The sequence below is a fragment of the Pelmatolapia mariae genome, linkage group LG16_19 (assembly GCF_036321145.2).
Source record: "Pelmatolapia mariae isolate MD_Pm_ZW linkage group LG16_19, Pm_UMD_F_2, whole genome shotgun sequence".
NCBI lineage: Eukaryota > Metazoa > Chordata > Actinopteri > Cichliformes > Cichlidae > Pelmatolapia > Pelmatolapia mariae.
The window spans coordinates 66,897,146-66,917,673 of record NC_086241.1 but is presented as its reverse complement, the minus strand read 5'-3'; the positions used below and the strand labels follow the sequence as shown (position 1 = coordinate 66,917,673).

Sequence of the window (20,528 nt, the reverse complement as noted above, 5' to 3'; positions counted from 1 at the left end):
TAGCAGCATTCATATGCAGCATGTCCTAAAAGCTCACTTTTTAAAAGCTTGTGATGTTACTACAGCCCATGGGCTCACGGTTTACCAGACACAGACACTCATTGAGCCAGATAATAAAAACGTTTTTTTTGGAAGATTGGAATTAGGGGAATGATGTTATACAAATGTGCATAAGAACTTTGATTTTTAAAATAGTAATGTGGATAGTAGGGCTGGGCCATACAATACCGTTCACGGTAATACTGGTATAATGTTGGGCAACGATAAGAAAATGAAATATCGCAATAGAATATGGGTAAACCGTCCATGTGCAATGCCTTTGTTTTCATACGCACATGGCGGAAAAAGCGTGGCAGCGACAGAGAATGAGAAGGGCGAAAGCGAATCGTTGAATGAAACAGATGAATCAGAACTGGTTTGTAAAAATGCTGCAACTTCAGTGGTGTGGAACTGGTTTAGCTTTCGTCCGTCAGATACACTGAACTCACATTAAACAGTATTATAATCATTCTTTATGGTTCACACTAACTAGATAGGTTAGCAGAGAAACACCAAACTGAGCAACATGAGCCTTTAAAAAGATTTGGTCTATTATTCTGTGCAACATTTCTGATTATGGATCACTAGAATATTTCCACCTGTCCATCTGGGGCTACTTTACTCTGAGCCCCTCCCAAGTGACCAAGCTTCTCACCGTAGCTCTAAGGGAGAGCCCAGGCACTCGTCCATTGAAGGCTTATTTCAGCCTTCTTCATCTGCAGTCTCACTCTGCGTTTTCCCTCTGCGGTTAGCGAGTGATTACTGGAGGTTGGTGGCTGTCTCTGGGTTAAATCGGTCACACAGAGTATGTTTTGAATTGACCTTGTGATTCCTTTGGTCTCGCAGATTCCTGGGGTGGCCCATAGTGTTCATGCAAGATGCATTTGTCTGCAAGCACTTGTTACCTTATGGAGAACATTCTACTTTAAAGTAATAGTTGTCTTTACTGCTAAATCATGCGACTGGGGCTTTAGCAGTCGATTTTGCAGCTATTGCCTGCAGCCACTTGCAACCACTCAAGGAATACTTTTTTTTTTTTCCATAGCAACTGGTGGCTGGCTATAGGCATGTGTGACTGGAGACGAAGGTTCATTAGATTTCTTTGAATCATTTTAGTGTTGGATGTTATTTTTATAACAGTGCAGTTGAGCGGAGCTAATTCCTTCAATGTTCAATGTGTTTTGTGATTAAGATTGGCTCATCTAAAACAGTCTGATATAGTCTAAATCTAATCTATAACCTAAAATCAGTTTAGGATTGGATTGGAAATTGGAAGATTGGAATAATGATCTTTTTTATTAGTATTATTTTTTTATTATCCTACATTTTCCAACATCTCTTTACAACCGTTTTTAGTGGTTAAGAATTAGTTGAAATAAAAACCTAAATGTTTTTTTCCCTTTTTTTTCTGTATTTTTTAACGAAATCAAAAGTCGGGTACCGGTAGTTTAAATAATACAGACATTTGAATTTCCTGATGGAGCTTTTCTTGGTTATGCTTCACTGTTTTGTTTCATGATTAATGAATCTTAGCCTCATGGGATTAATGTAGCTTTTCTTTTTTCTTTTTTTTTTGTACATCTTCTTGCACTTACTCAGGTGAAAATGAGCATCTGTTTCTACAGCACTGGGCTGATAATAGTTGCATTACACTGGTTTAAATTGCTAGCTGCTGACTGGCAGGGAGGTTGCCTATCTGCGGATATCATCGGGTAGTTTTGTTAGTCTGCAGTAATTATGGGCAAGCTAAGGTAACTGTAAAGCACTGACGGTAGTAAAACTGGGTCAGGTAGAAAGTCATAGTGTCATCTCACTGTGTGTCACCAATTAGTCGTTACATTATACACCTAACTGTCAAACAGCAGTGTCACTAGGGATTCACCCATGATGACATGATTATTTATTTTTTCCTAAATCGAGGCTAAAAATTTAAAGCACTCATTACTTTGACTCAGTTTTCCCATCATGCATCTTCATTATCCCTGCTTTGATCTCAGGACAAAGCTTCGTCTTTGTCACGTAATTCATCATTCCAGCAGTTCCCAGGAGTTGGACAGCTTCTGGGAGTTTTCCAATTTGCCATTTAATAGAGGGAGAATTGGAACAGAAGGTGAAGCGTAATTGCTCTGTTTTGCCAGGAATCATTTTGGGAAATGTATATGGGATATTATAGTGTGTGTGTGTGTGTGTGTAAGTAAACTGCTATTTAATGCATTGAAAAACACAGTTACCACAGCTGTAAATAAATATAGATAGATTAATGCTTGAGGAAGCTTAAACATGTGTATTAGTTAAATATCGAGCAGAAGTGGCTCTTCCAGCAGGGAAATGATCCAAAGCATCCCAGCTGCCTGTTAAAGTGCATTTTTGACCAGGAGAAAATCTGTCTTACAATGGCACTTCCTGAGTGCTGACCTAAATCCCAAAGAGCCTTATTGGATGGCATGGAGGAAAAAAGTCATCTCATTTATTCATCCTCCAGTGTGGATGAACTCAAAGTATTACTGGCTAAAATGTGGAGGAGACTTTCATCACAGCAGTAACTGAAACAATGGCCACAAATTGTCTGAGAGTTTTGCAATCTTGAAAAAACAGAAGGAAACAAAAGGGAAAAAAATCACAAACTGATATTTTCTTTAACATTTATTTGGTTTGCAAGTATGTTTTGTCTCCATGTTAAACTGCGACTACCATTCTTTAGATTAGGTGCTGTTAGCTTTGCATTGTATCCCTCACATGGACTTTGCCTTTGGGGGCTACAAAAGTATATTTTGCAACTCGTTTAGCTTTTACTTCTTTATTCTGTCCTAAAGAAAAAGTGATTCCTCACAATAAGGTTCTGGGTTTGCACCTCCTAGTCGACTGGGCCCTTTATGTGTAGAGTTTCTGTGTTCTCCCTGTGCCTGTGGGACCTTCTGAGTACTCTGGTTCTCTCCCAAAGGCATTTTAGGTTAATTAGCCATAGGTGTATGTATATGGGAGAAGGTAAGGTTCTCTGTCCCTCTGCCAGATCTCAGTGGACCAGTGCGTGGTTCACTGCGCCTTTTGCACCATAACTGCTGAGATGGATGGAGTTAAATAAGCGGTTGGATGGGAGGATGAATCTATTAGACAGCATCCATTTCACTGTGATGGACTGCAGCTTGTTTGTCTTCTGTTTAGGAGATTGATTGCAAGCTAACCAGAACCTTGTACCAGGCTGAGGCTCCAGAGCAGAAGGACCACTGTAGTCGGTTGAGGTGCAACATGGTGGCACTAGACTCGGTCTATTCATTGTAGTGCCAGCTTAACATGTATTACTTATTAGTTACTTATTATAATTTATGTACCAATGCACGGATGTGCCTCTGTGCGCCACCACAGAGGCAACAATACAAAAACTGTGTCTTTGTTGGATAAAATACACATTTCACAGTAAACGCATCATTTAGAAATCTTTCACTTTTCAAATTGTGAAATCGTAGATCGGGGTAAAAAGTTTCTCAACGTCCCCAAAAACAGTTCTCTCACGTGGCTACAGGTGAGGAGTGGGAGAAGTTACACTGCTTAAGGAAGTGAAGCAATTTGCTTTGTTTTAAAATGTATGTAGTTTTCTGTTTAAATGGGGAACTAATGGGAACTCACTGTCACTCCTGTGATTAGTGTCACACAGACAACATTAAAGCATCCAGGTTTCTCAAAACAGACTACAGGGAAAAGATCTCTACATTAACAAACCTTGAAAGTTGAATACACAGTGGAATAGAAGTGATTGTTGTTTCTTTTTTATTTAATTATTATTTTATATTCTCACTGACTAAAGTTGATTGAGTTTCTTTTTCTTTTTCCCCCAGATATCATTGACAAGAGTGAGTTGAAGACATTCTTTGAGAGCAACAGTTCTCAGATTTATTTTATCTTCTATGAAAATTTCATTACACTGGAAAGCAACTTAAAACAAAAAGGTGAGTAAAAGCTTTTTTTGTAATAAACTGCACATGAACTATTTAGCTGCCACTGTCAGTGGTGGTTCAATAATTAACCCTCTCTTTGCCCTCTGTGCTACAGCAAAGGTTATTTTCCGTTTGCCCCACATTTCCAGAGCAGCGGTACTTAGAGAATCAATCTGATTATGTTTAGTGTAACTGAGTGGATTGAGCTTGCCTTCATTCATTCCCACTGGGACTGCGGTCTCATGGTCATACGCGTTCATTTAAATGAATGTTTATGCAATGGCCCATATTATTTTTGCATTATTGATGAAGCTCTATGCAGCATAGCTTCAGGTAAAACGTTTTAAAAACTTTGTACTAAAAGTGTTTTCTTTGTGTTTCAGGGAACAAATCTCAAAGGGAGGAGCTGGACTCTGTCCTCTTTATTTTTGAAGTAAGTGCTCTGTTGTTTTTTTATGTTGATATCTCCATCTGGTATTTCCAGGTAAACTCTGGGAGTAGAATCACCTGCTACGTCCTGATTCACTTCATAGAGTCTGTAGATCAATAGCAGGTTGTTCTAAGGCCTCATTGTTGCGCTGCCATTCAGTCCACTTGTTGTTTTTAAAATCCAGGCGTGCATGCAAATCAGAGGTGTGTTTCATCTCTGCATGCACAGCATGCTGTTGGCTCTCTAGCCCCTCCCTCTGTTTTTGTTGAGCACTTTTATGTTGCACATGCAGGTTAAAGTCCCCTACCTTGTTTTCCCACCTGACTGCAAAGGCAGCTCGAGTTTCCAATACAAACAGTGAGCTCTCCGGTTACATTTGCTCAGGGCAGGGCTGTTAGGATGGCAGCAGATCAAATTGTGGGGCAGTCTGTTTGTCTCTTTTTGTACAGTATGCCTTGCCCTAAATTTTGTCATCACCTGGGAGCAGTATCAGGGTGTTCCTTAAATTACACCAAGTCACAGCTAGGGAAGCGCTGCCAAGGATCCTTAACTGCTGTAGTCTGTCTTTAGCGATGGATTACTATGTCGTTGGGGGTTTTTTTTTAGTCGGGCATATCAAATGCAAATTGGGCTCAGTGTTTTCGTGTTATCACATTACGTTTTTGGTGCTGTCTGGGTGATGCATCGTGTACTTCATGCATGCTCTGAAATGCTTCCCTATGTGTCTGTCTGCTCATCGTTTTTCCTGCTGATGTTCTTTCAGTCTGTCAGTCTTTTGTAGAATTAACACTTGTACCTATGCCCCTCTCCTGCAGATCATACCAGAAATTATTTTCTGATCAAAACAGAAAAATGTTATCATTCGGTTCAACATTTCCATTCAGTTCTCTCTAGTCTTTACCTAGAAACCCACAGTGTCTGTCTGCACACATCCAGTCATTTGACCTGTAAATAAAGCCTGGATTCATGGCTTCTACATATTTATGGAGTCATCTTTTCAGAGAGAACTAATATTGAAAGCAGCTTAACCCTCATTTTTCCCCTTTTAGCCCCTGCCTGTGACGCTGTGTGCTTTTACCCATGCACTGAGAAGATAAGCTTGCTTTGACTAATGTGGGCAGGACAGATACAGGGTTGCCTTGATCCTGAGCTGTGCTGCACTGTGTGGACATTCTCGTTACACCACATTACATTAAGAATTTTAGCTCTTAGGTAGTCGTCAATGTGATATCAGTGCATGTACTTCCAAACATGCATACTTGAAGAAAAGGTGTAATATTATGCAATGAAAGATGTGGCAGTGCAGCAGAAAATTAATTAAAACAGTGTTTCGAGGCAATGGCATTTTGCTCCCTCATAAATTATTTCTACAACAAGCACAGTAATGTAATATATTTCTTATGGGAATTTTACATTTATGCCACGTGTGTCATACACCCTCTCTCAGTGCAGGATAATACTTTGTGTAAACGGCCATCGTTAACGTAAGTGATGGGAATCGCCCAGCCAAAACATGGCAGCTTTTGTCCAGCAAGCGTCAGAGCACTTTGTAGCGTGGCCTACGAGTGGATAACGGCTAGGACAAAAGCAAGTTTGCAGCACAGTGCTTAGAGTCACACTTTAATGCTGGGATGATCTGATATCCTCGTGTTGGTGTTGTTCCCAGATCATCATGAAAATGTTGTTCCAGGATCAACATTGCAAGTGACCAATCAGAATGTTGTGACGTTATTCTTTTGCGCGCCAAGCCATTCTTGCATTTATGAAATTCCAATGTTGCAAGGATAATATCAATTCTGCTTACCGTTTATTAAAAGGTTAGGGTTAGGGTTAGGATTAGGGTCAGGGTACGTTGATCGGCGGACAGAGGCGGTTTCTCACAGCTTAAGTACAGTTTTTTGTTTTACGGTGGTTTTTCCCGAAGTCGCAAAAGTATGACGTCACAACATTCTGATTGGTCACTTGCAATGTTGATCCTGGAACAACATTTTCATGATGATCTGGGAACAACACCAACACGAGGAAATCAGATCGAGCTTAATGCTGTATGACAGGGTAAGAAGAACAGGACATCTCAACATCACTTCTCATGTTCTTTGTATGAGTTTCCCTGGAGAACCCCGTTTACACTCATCTGTTCAGGAATGTGAAACGTAGTCCTTCACGCTCTCACCTGTCCCTCACATCTGCCTGATATATACAGTCCACGTCCCCAGTTTGTTTCCTTCGAGCTGGCTATGTGGGGATTACTTTGCTGTCATGATGAGGTATGCAACCCCTTTTTCATGAGTTGCTGTGGGGGAGCATGATCTCCCATGCTGGGCCCGTTTGAGTAATGGCTGTCTAGAGGGGGTAATCTTTTGTTCCTCTGCCTAAACTGTGCTGGTCCACTCCACCCCCCATCCCACCAGCAGCCATCACTCCCTTCCAGGATTTCTTTGTCTGCTTCCACAGAGGCATCATACCATGGCAGTTTTTATGGGAATGCAACCACATTTCTGAGGATGCAGTCGTGTTCTCAGCATCTTTTATTTTGATATTGATTAAAGATTTTACCCCATAAAAAGTGACATAACATTTATTTATTTTGTTTAACTTTAATAGTTAGTCAATGCTGAATCAAAGCATTGCCCTAGTATGACCACAAGGCTTTGAACTCTCTTGGCAACTGTTTGCTTTTTACTAGTGCTTCAGATCTCTGACAGCGAATACGTACACTAAGAGTCAAGCATGCATTTATTTTTTTTAGTACAGCGTGCATGTTTTTGAATATGTGTTGCTATGATACATGCTGTTAAAAATAATTCAAACGAAAAGTTTTCAGTGTATAACATCCGCAGAAAAAACTGTGTGTTTGGCTCCTTTGACCGTGTAGGCCGAGGCTTGAAGTAGCGTTAGCAGTTTTTCTGGTCATTCACAGCTTGAGAGAGCGAACACTTAGTTTGATTAGAAGTTCTGAATTTATTGATCCAAATGTGAAAATATTCCATTGCCTAGCCATTAACATCTGATGCACTTTAATCATTATCTGTTCCTGCAAATGACAAATTCAGTGGAGACTTCCAAGTAATCAAGGTGATTGATGGTTAGTTGATTCCCAGGCAGTAACTCCCATACAAATCAGGCACATTAGCAACAAATACACAGAAACAAATGTGATAAAGTCAACGTGATGGTTGTCATAGAACATGGACAGAACGTTGAACAGCTGTAAATTCACACAGAAGAAACTATCCTCTGTGTGAGAGTGAAATTGGAAATGGGCATTTACCATGAAATCTATGGGCTGTTCAGCTGCAGAAATCTGAGGCAGTTTGTGCATAACCTAAACCTAAAACTTCACCAGTATCACAATCAATGAAAGAGGGTAAACTACTGTAGATTGGGTAATCATGCTTTAAAAAAAATTTTTTTTTTTAAAAATTGCAGTTCATTTGGGTAGTTTAATGAGAATCAGAAATACTTTATTAATCCTGAAGGAAATTATGGGTTACAGCAGGCAGCATGCGCACCAACCAGTACCAACCCCTGTGGCCAGCAGGGGTTGGTACTGGTTCTTCTTACAGACTGACCAACGAAGAGGCCACGTTCCAGGTGTGTTGGAACTTTGATATCAGAATTCAGCAATGACATCACACATGTGTTGGCACGTTCCAGAAAAAGCAAGGAAAACCAGGATTTGTTTCTGTTCTTGGCACACTAGAGTCATTCACGCATCACATGCAGTGCAGCAGTAATACTACTTTTTTTTGTGTTTAAAAAAGACATTCATGGATAGAGCCTGGTCAGTGCTCTGTGTAAGGCTTCTTTGCTAAGTCACAAATACACAACAGTGGCAGTACAGATTCAAAGGTTTACAGTTTTACAACTGTTTACGTTCACTGCCGCCATCTTGGATTGCTAACTCGGGGTTGGTCTGCTCCGACTTTCTGAGTCGGGAAATCTGAATTGAGGAGGCGTTCCCCAAAAATTCACTGGGGAAAATGAGTGTTGCGTCAGGGCCAGGCATATAGAGTTTATTGTTGTACTTTAATTTATTTGATTTAATGAATTTATTTGTTTGGAGTGGCCTTTTGCATGCAAACATGTCCACAAAAAATCTTATTAGCCTTTATAAAATAAGGTCAAGCAAAACAATAGATTCTAATTATAGTTCTGCTGGTAGGCTAGTGGCTGCACACAGATGTAAAATTTAATATAAAACTCCCTTATAGCTCTATCCCTGTGAGCACAATGTGTCTTTCAAAGACACACAATCTGCTGTAGATGCATGGATGTGTCTCCATATCTGTGTTGTACATGGATTCAGACATGAAGGACAAAACAATTTTTTCCTCTTTTCATAAAATAAAAACTTGTGCCAAAAGGATAAACAGGCTTCTCTTTACATTCGGTAAAGATTTATGGTTTTCAATCTCTGTCTTAACCTGTTGGCACCCAGCTGCTGTGGAGAACCACCTGTCTCGTCAGGTGACCTGTGCGTGAGACACACATTGCTGCTGATTGGCCAAGAGTCTTTAGTGATAAACAAAGAGCCAAATTTGACACATGTGACACAGGTTGTGAGGTTGATCAGTGAAGTTAAGTGTGCTTGATTAGTTCATTACTTTCTTATTTGAGTACAGAAAGTTAAGGAAGGAGGGCTTCTTTTTTATTGTCAAGTAGTCGTTTTATTCGTGTTTTTGTGATTTTTGTTTTTTGGTTTGTAATGTCATGTGTTCATGTCTTTAGAGTTTTCAGGGAGTTTTCATTCTTGGTTTGCAAGCTGCAGCCGTAAATTGTTTATTTGCTAATTAGATATCAGCTAATTAGAGTCAAGAGTTGGTGTTTGAGAAAATATTTTTCTACATGTAATTCATTTCTCTCTCTTGCTGCTGCACGGCAGAAGGATACTATAAAGAATTAGTTCTACAGCCAGCGTGAGACCTCTTTCTGTTTGCTGCTGTCACAAGACCAGAACCAGCTTCTCAGGCCTCAGGGGAAGAGTTTGTTTATGTGCCTGTATTACTGGAGATGACTTCTCACTGACAACAGTTCAATGCCACTGGTGCCACTGTGGTTATGGAACAGGTTAAGGCACAGCTTTGGGACCCCTGAAACTCCGTGACCTCACCCTGACATGTCAAGTGCCATCTGGACCTGAGTCAGCAGGCTGAATTCCCCTTGTTATCCTCTCTGTCAAGCTGCCCCATCTAGATTTGAGACTTAACTTACTGACTTTTAAATAAACAAAATAAATCTATTTTTGTATAGTTTTTTGTTTTTGGGGATCACAGACTGAGAGAAATCTTTTTTATAGGAATGGTATCAGCCAAAATGGCAACACACTAAAACAAGTATCAAGCAGAAAAAAGAGACTTTAAGAAGAGAGATCTCTGAGGTTAAACTGAGATTTATTCATGTCAGCCGAAGCATATGATTTATTTTGACCTGCATGTTTTTAAATGCCCAGGTCTGTAATTAGTAATTAATTACATAGTTTACGTCTGTATCTTGAGCAGCCATCTATAGTTCTGTTCGGCTTCGTGTAATTGCTTCATATTCTTTGTTTCTCTAAACCTCGGCTAACGCTTCTAATAAAAAAATGTGCTCAGGGCCATTTAGTTACATGATTTGTTTTACACTCTAATTCTTCTTGACTGGCAGTTTACCCATTGGACCCCCACTGCTTATGCATAATGCAAATGTACAAAGTGTAGCTTGGGGTTGCACAGGGGAGCAGCAGATGAATCTTGATGATCTGTGCGTTGGTCCAGAATTTTACACATAGGAATATTTTTGTCACTCGTAAGTAACCTGATTAAGAAGAGTTTTTAAAATGGACCCTAGAATGCTTTAGCTTGGCTTGGCCAACCAAAGAGGAAGGTGTAGCAGATGGCTGAGAAGCTGGCGTTAAGGCGCTGAAGGAGTCTCATGTGCTGTTGCTGCCATCTACTGGCCACAGAGGGGAATTAAAACAGTTTTGTAACACTGTTCCCATATTTTTGGTGTTCTTCTTAAAAACAAAGAATAAAAACAAGTGTTTTGGGCTTAAAGCACCATGTAAGTGGAGTTTTGTATATTTTACTTGCTTTAATTTAACTTTGCTGATTTGCATGTTAGCCAAATTTCTGTTCAGTCTTACGTGGCTCACACTGTTGTGGCATAAGCAAAGCAGGTGTGTGTAACTGACGTCTTCTCTCTCTGTGCTTTTCATTTATAAGTGTTTGTAATCCCAGAGCCCACTTTTGGTTGATTGAATGCAAGCACTATATATTGCACTTTATTTCCTACACTGCTTACTCTGTGTTATAATTTGAGTTTTGCCTATTTTGGCTGGTTTTCTCATTATTGCACGTCCTTGACTGCAGTTTAAGGTAGATTAGTTCGTTATGTCTCTAGTGTGTTTGGTCCTTCCTCCATATATGCTATATTCATCTCTGTGATTGCCAAAAATCCCAAACAATATGCAAAGTACAACATTTCATCTAAAAGCATTGCATTGTGATTGCTGCTAAAAGCCCTTGTAGACCACATCTGTAAGCAGCATATTCTCTGTCATGTTCAGGCTCTACTGCTGGAAATCTAAGTGCGGATCATGTAAATGTGTGAAGGCTGCTGTTGGACCACAATAATGCCCTTATATTTATGCTGGAGTATGGCTGCAGATTAGTGTAACTCCAACAACATCCAGTCCTGCAGATTTTGTATTCGCCTCGTATCAGCCGGTAAATTCTTCATTGTTGCGGCCGCCATTCCAGCTCCACAGGGAGTTTTTCTGAGCTAGCTTCTCCACCTCATTCCCACTCTCCCTTCCTAATTCTCTGTGAAGAGACAGTGTTACTGTGTGCATGCACACACACATAAGGCTTAAGCTGGCTACCCTGCTGTGTTACTGACTAGCATAATGTCTCTACTGGCATAAGGAGACAAAATGAAGGAGGCCAGCACAGCCTTTGCGGAGATGTAATAATCCCACGTGGGATCAATACCAAGGTGCAGCCACACGCCTGTACACGCATATTATCGAGTCTGGGGATCAGAAAGAAGTTGAATGGCACAGATAGTCATCCAGCGCCCCCTTAAAATGATGTATGCCTTTCAGTTTCTCTGCTGTCACTGATAATGACGGGGATTTAGTCTCAGAGGACAAGAAGGGAAAGTTAAAGATGATAAGGGAAGAAGGAAGTTGTTGACAAACGGAGACACTCAAAGCCTGAGATGACTTGTGGGCCACCACAGCTCTCAGCATAATGTGGCAAAGCACAGGGTAAAGATAAACCTCATACCATTTGTCAGACCAGTGTTATGTCCATGGCTAATAAAACACAGAGTGCTGTTAGTATATCACTTCAGTGAGTTTTTTATCCTGCCAGTTTCTGTTTGAGTGCTAAGTTTCTTTTCCACTGTTCATATCTGTTGCTTTAGGAGACTAATATTTGCCATTTCTTTCCTGGCATGCTCACTTTCCTTCTCTCGCCTCTGTTTCGTGCACTCAAGACCAGATGAGCTTTTTATCATGCTGACCACCATCGGTTGTCTGGTTGAGTGGGTCAGAGCTGTATACGTAAAGCAGTAAAGGACAGGCTTGACCTCTGCATTGCAATCATGAAGTCTTACTGGGTCAGTCATTAGGATTTGATGAGAAGTGAGTCATTGGAGCATTAGTTGCTCGCAATGAACTGACTATTAACTAGCCGCATGTGCACAGCCGCACACATCTGCAGACTCCCGGGCATTTTTTTCATCTTTCCAGAGGGACCCAGTTAACGGGTCGCTGCATTGAGGAATAATGATAGTCTGCTCAAAGGTTAGAGCTCGCTAATTGAGTTGTAAAACTGTTGTTGGTGAGGTGATGAGTGCTGTGTGGGGTCACAGGGTTTCACTGACAGGCTAGGCAAAGTGGAGAGAGAGGGCACTGCTATATATATATATATATATATATATATATATATATATATATATATATATATATATATATATATATATATATATATATATATATATATATATATATATATATATATATATATATATATATATATATATATATATATATATATATATATATATATATTTATTTCCCAATTTCTCATTCTTCAGCTAGCTACCACAATTGTTTGTCACACCTGACGCAGGTACTGTTCTCTACCACTCTAATCACTCCTCTAAAGCTAATCATGACATCTCCTGTTTTTCATCAGAAAATCCTGCAGAATCTGCCTGAGAAGATCTACAACAGATGGCAGTTTCACAGTATAGGTATGCACATAACGTTTTACCACTTTATCAAACATTTTGCACTTGCTTGAATTCTAACCGTTTTCTTTGTAACACCTGACAGGTAGGTGTACGCTTTATTTCTTTACACTTAAGAACAAAAAAATGTCACCAGGACCAAGCCTTAGCCTTTAATAATGAGGAGGAAATAATTAGTCTGAGAAGGGGATGTAAATGGGAAATGCAAATTAACACTTCATTTGAAATGCAAATAAGTAATTGAATTATGCATGATTTCAGTCCTGCACAAAAAAAGGAAAACCCTTGCAAGAAGCGATAACCCCAATTATAACTGTTTTTCGTCAGCCTTTGGCAGCTAAACAGTCCAGGTCGAGATCACTGTTGCAGATTTGCCTTCCCCCTCCCCAGGCTTGTAATTTTAAATATCAACACTTATTTTTGGGTGGATGCCCCAGACATATTCACCATTTTTGTCCGTCTCTGGACCACAAATCCGCGCAGGTTTAAAACTTCCTCTTAGCCTTTCTTGCACTTGCATAGAATTTTCTTTTCCACACATCAGTTCAAGTGTCACTGGTCAAGATGCAGTGCTGTTATATGTGTGCTTTAGCCTGGTTAACTTTTTCTTTCACATAATTCTTAGCGTGCTGTATCCAGAACCGTTACTAATGGAAATGCAGCACCTTGTGACATATTCTTTGTGGTGGGTAGAGTAGCTCAAGAATTACATTAATGACTTGGTGGTTTTGGCCTTTTAGTTTGGAGTTGCAGGGTCACAGGTACTTCACTCGTACCTTTAAGATGCTGAAGGAAATGTGCACAGCTTTTTGTTATCCTTCTGTCCCCAGCCCACAACCCATGAAAGGACTGCTCTGTGCTTCCGTGTTCAGTATTCTGATGAGAGGACCAGACAAAAGCTCCCTCAGTAAGGGCCTGTTGATCAGGACTTTAAGACACCTGTTCAGCGGTTTGGCTTTTACACTAACAAAACCCGATTCTTAACCTTAATCATCACCTTAAAATCAATATTAGGACCAGTCAAAGTGTTTTCCAGCCCACAACGTCTTCAAAAGAGACTGCTGCCTGTCAAGAGCATGTCCTAAATCACGCACGCACAGACACGCAGAGCTCTTCCTCCCGAGATATTTAGCAATCAGAGCGATGTCTCATTTGATTACAGTGGAACCAGATTGGCTTCATAAATGTGTGTCGCTGCCAACTCGTGTTAATTTTCATCAGGAAAATATGAAGCCTTGCCACTCTACCCACTAGTTTGTCAAGACCACCCATCAAGGTCAATTCTTCTGAGTCGAGATGACAGCTTTGTGCGGTTTGTCTCTTTCCTTGTTGTGCAGAAGAAAATTAGAATAGCGGTTTTTGACCGTTGTCACGTTTTCTATCCTCCAGGTTCTATTCTCAAAAAGCTTCTGCACACTGGAAATTCATTCAAAGTAAGTGCCCAATTTGAGCTTTTAAAATCTTGGCACACAAAGATGGACTGAACATATTTTTTTAGTTGAATGGATTGTTAAAATTAGTCTCCTTCTGAATATGCATAAAAATGACCTTTTCTCCCGCTGTCTAGATTCGCTGTGAGGGGATCCGTCTCTTCCTGCTGTGGCTGCAGGCCCTAAGGGACCACTGTGCAGAGGAGCAGTTCCTCATCTTTGCCTGTCTGGTGCCAGGATTCCCCGCTGTGCCCTCCTCCAGAGGGCCGTGCACCCTCGACACCATCATTTACAACCCTTTCTCCAACCCCCCAGATGGTGAGAAAAGAGGAGCACATTACACATTATGTATTCACATTTAAATGACCATAGATTTTATTACATTTGTACATGCTGAGGATTGCCACTGAAATTATCTAAAGTACCCAGTTATAATACTGGGCAGGTTTATCTTCTGTCATTAACTCGGGTCCTTTCTTTCTGTTGATTTGAGCAGCCAAGGTGGTGCCTGAGGAGATCACCCCACTGGTTCCAGCTGTGGCAGGTGAAAAAGCTGCAGATGACCTGACCTGTTATATCCTAGAAATACTGCTTAAGTACATGGTCATCCAGGTAATAACTCACTTCGTGTGACAGCAGCAAGAATAGTAGTGTTGTCATAACTAACCCTGCCTGCAGGATATTCTTGGATGTGCTTGATGGCTGCTTTACCCCACTTGTTGTTGGGGTTCCTTCTAATACTTTTAGATAAAGTATTTTAGTTGATTATTTCTTTCATCATCAAAATATCAGCTTTTACCCAGCACATTTTATGAAGTCGGCAGCTAAACTATTCATTCCTCTTGTTTTGTACAGTTATTTCCTCAGACACAAACATTTTCAGTGACTAGATGAAGTTTTGTGTTATAAAATTTGCGCAAATGCACTTGCATACTTAAATTAATTTTGTGTGCAAATGCTTTTTCTGTCTTTAATAGACAGCCGTGTGATGGGAGTGCTCAACAAATCTGAACATACTCTGTTCTGGCTTCATCTTTCATATGTTTTCATGATTGGGTCTCTTCCATATATTGTGCCACTGTAAGATAAAAAGTAAATTCAGTTGTTAAGTCTAAAGTTTTTCATCATATTTGGCCTCAGATCAAACAGTTTATGTCTATGTACTATTTTTTTTTTAATCTAAGAGGAACCTTCATGCTATTGTGTTGCAAACAATATACTGTCGCTGTGATGTTGGAAGCATCTCCTCTCTCTGGAGCCTGACCTTGTCTGCCTTATTGTGCTGTCTGTCTGCCAGGCATCCAGTTTAGAATGGAGGAACAAAGAGAACCAGGACACAGGCTTCAGGTTTCTCTTCACCCTGTTCAAGAAGTACTACCTTCCACACTTATTTCCCTCCTTCACCAAGCTCACAAACCTCTACAAGCCTTTATTAGGTAAGGCCACAAACCCAATCTATGTATATATGGAAGCTTTTACAAAAGGAGTATTCTCTCAAGTTACACACAGTGTACATCAGCTACTCTTTCTTTACTTATTATTTTCCCGTAACACAGAAAATAAGATAAGTGTGCAGAAAATTGTTTTCCTTAGTAAAAACAGTGACGGCTTTACTCTTGAGCAGCAGTTTCATGAAATACAGGAAATGATGAAATCATATCCTGTTTCATCATTTAAATGAACAATTTGATTTAGTGGGAAAAACTGACCACACCTCACCACAGCAACACATTTAATCTTTAATATCTTTGTCTTTTTCTCCCACTGTTTTCCATTTTTAACCGCCCCTCTGCCCTCAACTCTTCATCCACTGTGTTACTCCATCAGACCTCCCCCACCACAGACCAAAACCCTTGTATGTGCCAGTGACACGGAACAATGAGAGCACCTTCTGCACGAGGGATCAGTACCTGGCACCTCGTGTGGCCTTCATCACCTGGCTTGTCACTTTCTTCCTGGAGAAGAAGTACATCAGCAGTGCTGCTTCAGCGCAGAGCGCAAAGAACGGCACCGAGGTCATTCCCAAACTCATCCAGGTGAACACACAGTACCCTGTGTTGATTTCTTCTTTCTCCATTCTGTTATTCCAAGGTCTTCTTTATCCTTCAGATGTTTTTGTAGCACACCATCTTTAGCAGTTGTATAAAGACATCTGGGGTTTATTTTTCTGAACAAATATTCATGCATTTATTCATTCCTAGATGTTATTTTACCTCTATATAAAACACATAGTTGATCAACAGCTTCACAAGCAATACAGCATTCAAACTAAGATTATAGTTGAAATAAAATCGTGATGACGACGATCAGGAGTCATGAAGGTTTTATTTCAGACTGCAACAGTTCTGTCACATTCAAGTTAAATCAGTCATGGAGAAAATAAATGGATTTTTATGTGATTTATCCAGAGACGAATGCTGCATACTTACTACAGTGGTTCATTTCCCTTTAAAAAATGCTATAAAATACAACTAACAGCCAAGTAATCACTAAGGAGACTGTAGTGGTCCGTGTGAGGAGGTACCCCCTACTGCATACTGAAGGATTCTCGTTCCTGCCTGTGTTTTCCAGACTGTCACTGCAGGCAGTAGCAGCCAGGAGAAGGATAAGACATCAGATGGGGATACAAACGGACCAGCAGGGGAGCCTGAGAAGAGCCACTCCAACAGTAGCACCCTGTCAGATCGACGAGCCAGCGATTCCAGTTTGTGTAGCGTTGAGGAGGAGCACCGCCATGTTTATGACATGGTGCAGTCCATTCTGCTCTCCACCCGGGACAATGTGAACTTCGTGAATGAGATCTTCCACCAGGTGGAGTATTTCTGTCTTCTGTTGCAATCTTTGCCAGTATTTTGTATTTTTTTCTGTTGGAAGATGCCTCTAATAAAGATGAGCTGCAGTAACACGGACTGTGTCGCCCTCTGCTGGCCTTTTCATTAAATTACAGATTCACATTTAAAACTAACTTTAACCTCCTAAGACCCAAACTCTTCCATGGCATGCATTTTTTATTTCTCTTTGATATTTGGGCATATTGGGACCTGATGAATGTAAAAACAAAGAATTACCAGATTTTCTTTTTTTTTTTTTACCTGATTTTTGTTTGTAAGAAAAATGAGAGCCACATAGGAGGATATTCATTTAAAATTTCAATAGAACAGTGGCAGTATAATGTCCTTGTAAGTGGATATCAGGCCCTTGTAGAGCAAGATTTAGTATTTTGGTCTAAATAACCCAAAATGTGATGTCCACATATGTGGACGCCAGGTCCTAGGAGGTTAATCCTAATGAGCCATGGTTTCTTTCTTTCTTTCTTGTTAATTTGTTTTGCAAAGGCTTTCTTGTTGCCGTCCTGTGAGGCTTCTGCAACCAGGAAGGTCATCAAAGTGTACAGGAAGTGGCTCCTGCAGGAGAAACCCTCTTTCATGGCAGAGCCCGACAGAACTGCTCGGGAAGATGAAGTGGACGAATGCTCCGAACAGATTATCAGCACCGAGACAAATAACACGCACGTGCAAGTAAGTAATACAAAAGATGAAGATGCCAATAAGTTTGCATTGACCTGTCACATATATAATGACTGCGTGAATGATAAAACAATCTTAAAAGGTTGTATAAAAATCAGAGTTATGCCCTTGTTTTTTCCCCCATGCTTTCAAAAACCCGTCTTACAGGTAGTTTTTCCAGGCCTGTATCAGACTTGGTACAATTTCAGTTGAGAATCTTACAGAAAAAAACATTTTATTACTAACAATTTTGGAATAATCAGAAATGCAATAAGAATATTATTAGTTATTCACTTTCATTGTTAGACATATCTTTTCTGTTATTTGTAAACATTGATCTACCTATAAATCATATGCCTCAATAACTTAATTACCACAATATTTAAAGTGCATATTTTTACTTCAAAGCAATTAGCAGCTTTATTTTTTATTCACAGAAACTACCTGCAGCCTGTATCGATCATGCAAACGTCCAGAAATAGTCTCCTGTCTCTGCAACCTATTGTGAACCCCAGTTAATGGTGTAGAATGATAAAGGTGCACCAAACACTAAAACGTGTAACATGCAAATGATACGATGCATTTATGTGCATAAAACCAGCTTACGTTGATTAACTGGCCTTAGTCATGCAGTTTGTGTATACAAATACATAGAAAAAAGAAACAGCCCTTGGGGATAGTGCTTTTACTTATTTGAGTTAAATATTTTAATCAATCATCATATAGATGTTACCAATCATGTTACCCTACTTAGTTTATAGACCAAGTTTAATCAAGATTGAACCAGTCATCTAGAAGTTTGGAGAAGAAACATACAGAGCTACATACGCTACAATTGTTACAGGATGATGATGATGATGATGATGATGATGATGATGAATCAGAATTTATAATAAAATAAAAATAAATTATTTATGATTTAGCACGATAGGTTTTCTAGCAGCTACTCTGATATTGATTCATATATTTGTAGTTACAAAGCCAAGAAAACCAAAACACAGAACAGCTGAGGTAAAAATAATAATTATGACCAGAGTGGATGTATTTTATTAACAAAAAAAGGTCTTTTCTATAAAGTCTACAGCACCTGTCTTAATAAATTAGTTTACGTCTACTGTGTATTTGACTGGCCGACCTTGTCTTCTACCAGATGATGGAGAGTCACAGTCACAAGCGGTCGTCCAGCTGGGGTAGGACCTACTCGTTCAGCAGTGCCATCAATCAGGGCTTCATCACCGAGGAGGAGAACAGGGACATCAAAGCCGGCATCCAGCCAACACTACAGGTATATCTGTGTTCATAACCTCTGATGGTTGGAATCAGTGTTTTTCCAGTATTGTTGTTGTCTTAATTACTTTGTTTGCACACATTTACGTTCGTGTAGGTGTTTCTGACCAATTCATCCAATGTGTTTCTGTTGGAGCCATGCCAGGATGTACCAAAACTCCTGGAAAATCAGGTTGAGGTGTGCAAGGGTGTTCTTAGCATCTATCGGCATATGATCATGGAGCACTCCATGAATACACAGACGTGGTTAGTAGTATGTTTAGATGTGCAAATTTTTATTTATTTGTTTAAAGGTTTTTGTGATTTTCATCCCTGTTAAAAATTGAATTCAATTGACATTATTGTCATTTATTTATTGTCCGTGTTCTGCAGGGAGCAGATGTTGCAGGTACTACTGAGAATCACAGAGGCTGTGATGAAGAGGCCACAGGACAACCAAAGAAAAGACAGCTTTGCTGAAAGTTTAGCATCTTTGCTTTTTAGGGTATGGTTGCATTTAGTTTGTTGCACACTCTCTGATAAACAGGCAGTCATAGAGATGGATCTGTCATCACCTCTCTTCTTTGGCTCTGAATACAGTGCGATTTGTCTTTATTTGTAAGCAGCTACGTACACGTGCTATCAAGCCTGCTCTATATTTAGCGTGTTTGTGTCTCACTGTATGTGTAACTTGGTGCTAATTCATCATCTCTTTTCTCCTCCTGCATCCAGACCATCATTGTGGCGTGGGTACGAGCCAACCTGTGCGTATTTATCTCCCGGGAGCTTTGGGATGAGCTGCTGGCAGTGCTGTCCTCTCTTACCTGCTGGGAGGAGCTGGTGACAGAATGGGCCAGCATCATGGACTCGCTTACGGCTGTGCTGGCACGCTCCGTTTATGGCCTGGACATGGCCAACCTGCCTCTGGACAAACTCAGTGAACAGAAGGAGAAGAAGCAGAGAGGACGTGGTGAGAGGACAAAATGGGAAAAGATGGGGAGATTAGAGTGGCTTTAATTTGATTGAAAAGATGTTTGAAAAAATGACACTATTTATTTTTTGTGTCTTTTGTTTTTCTTTGTGTGCTTGACTAACTCTGACCAGTACGATTCAGTACATGTGTTTGACCTGTTTTAAAGGTGCCATGCTTAAAAGTGACCTATGTAAGGTTAAAACGATAATTCTGCCAGCTACTCTGTGTTGTGTAAAGGCAAATAAAGCGGGTTGGCCCATTAATTTTTATTCTTATTTTTTCAGCTCTAGGTGAATCTAAATGTTTAGTTGTGTTCATTACAAAATGCCCTTGAACACTTCAGCACTCACTAAGTTTTGTTCCTCGTATGTCAGGAGTGATCCAGGACTCTCAGAAGGCAGCAGCAGTTGCACGCTCATTCTCCCTGAGCTGGAGGAATCATGGGGAACAGGGCGGGCCACCAGTACAGGAGCCCATGAGGACTCGCTCAGCCACTACTTCAGGAGCACCGGGTGTGGAGAAGGCCCGGAACAATGTCCGGCAGAAGGCCTCTGGTAAGTAAGATGTGGCTCATATGAGCCATATACATTTAAAGCAGACATAAAATGAATTGAATACTTGGCTTTATATAAAACATTAGCATTAAAGTCACTGACAGGTGAAGAGAATGGCTCGGATTATCTTGTTATGATTGCATTTTTTAAGATGCATTTA

General features: G+C 40.2%; 1 protein-coding gene across 6 annotated transcripts in view; it reads left to right on the top strand.

Moving 5' to 3' along the window:
- The window catches only part of ralgapa2 (Ral GTPase activating protein catalytic subunit alpha 2), a 93,656-nt gene that overhangs the window by 12,280 nt on the left and 60,848 nt on the right, over positions 1-20,528 (top strand). For all 6 annotated transcript variants that reach the window (XM_063499064.1, XM_063499060.1, XM_063499062.1 and 3 more), the window contains exons 2-16: positions 3,873-3,983; positions 4,355-4,404; positions 12,585-12,642; positions 14,029-14,072; positions 14,207-14,387; positions 14,566-14,681; positions 15,367-15,505; positions 15,897-16,105; positions 16,641-16,880; positions 17,405-17,587; positions 18,726-18,860; positions 18,960-19,108; positions 19,235-19,346; positions 19,574-19,811; positions 20,189-20,368. In XM_063499064.1, coding sequence (XP_063355134.1) covers positions 3,873-3,983; positions 4,355-4,404; positions 12,585-12,642; positions 14,029-14,072; positions 14,207-14,387; positions 14,566-14,681; positions 15,367-15,505; positions 15,897-16,105; positions 16,641-16,880; positions 17,405-17,587; positions 18,726-18,860; positions 18,960-19,108; positions 19,235-19,346; positions 19,574-19,811; positions 20,189-20,368 — 2,145 coding nt within the window. The remainder of the gene's footprint in view (positions 1-3,872; positions 3,984-4,354; positions 4,405-12,584; positions 12,643-14,028; positions 14,073-14,206; positions 14,388-14,565; positions 14,682-15,366; positions 15,506-15,896; positions 16,106-16,640; positions 16,881-17,404; positions 17,588-18,725; positions 18,861-18,959; positions 19,109-19,234; positions 19,347-19,573; positions 19,812-20,188; positions 20,369-20,528) is intronic.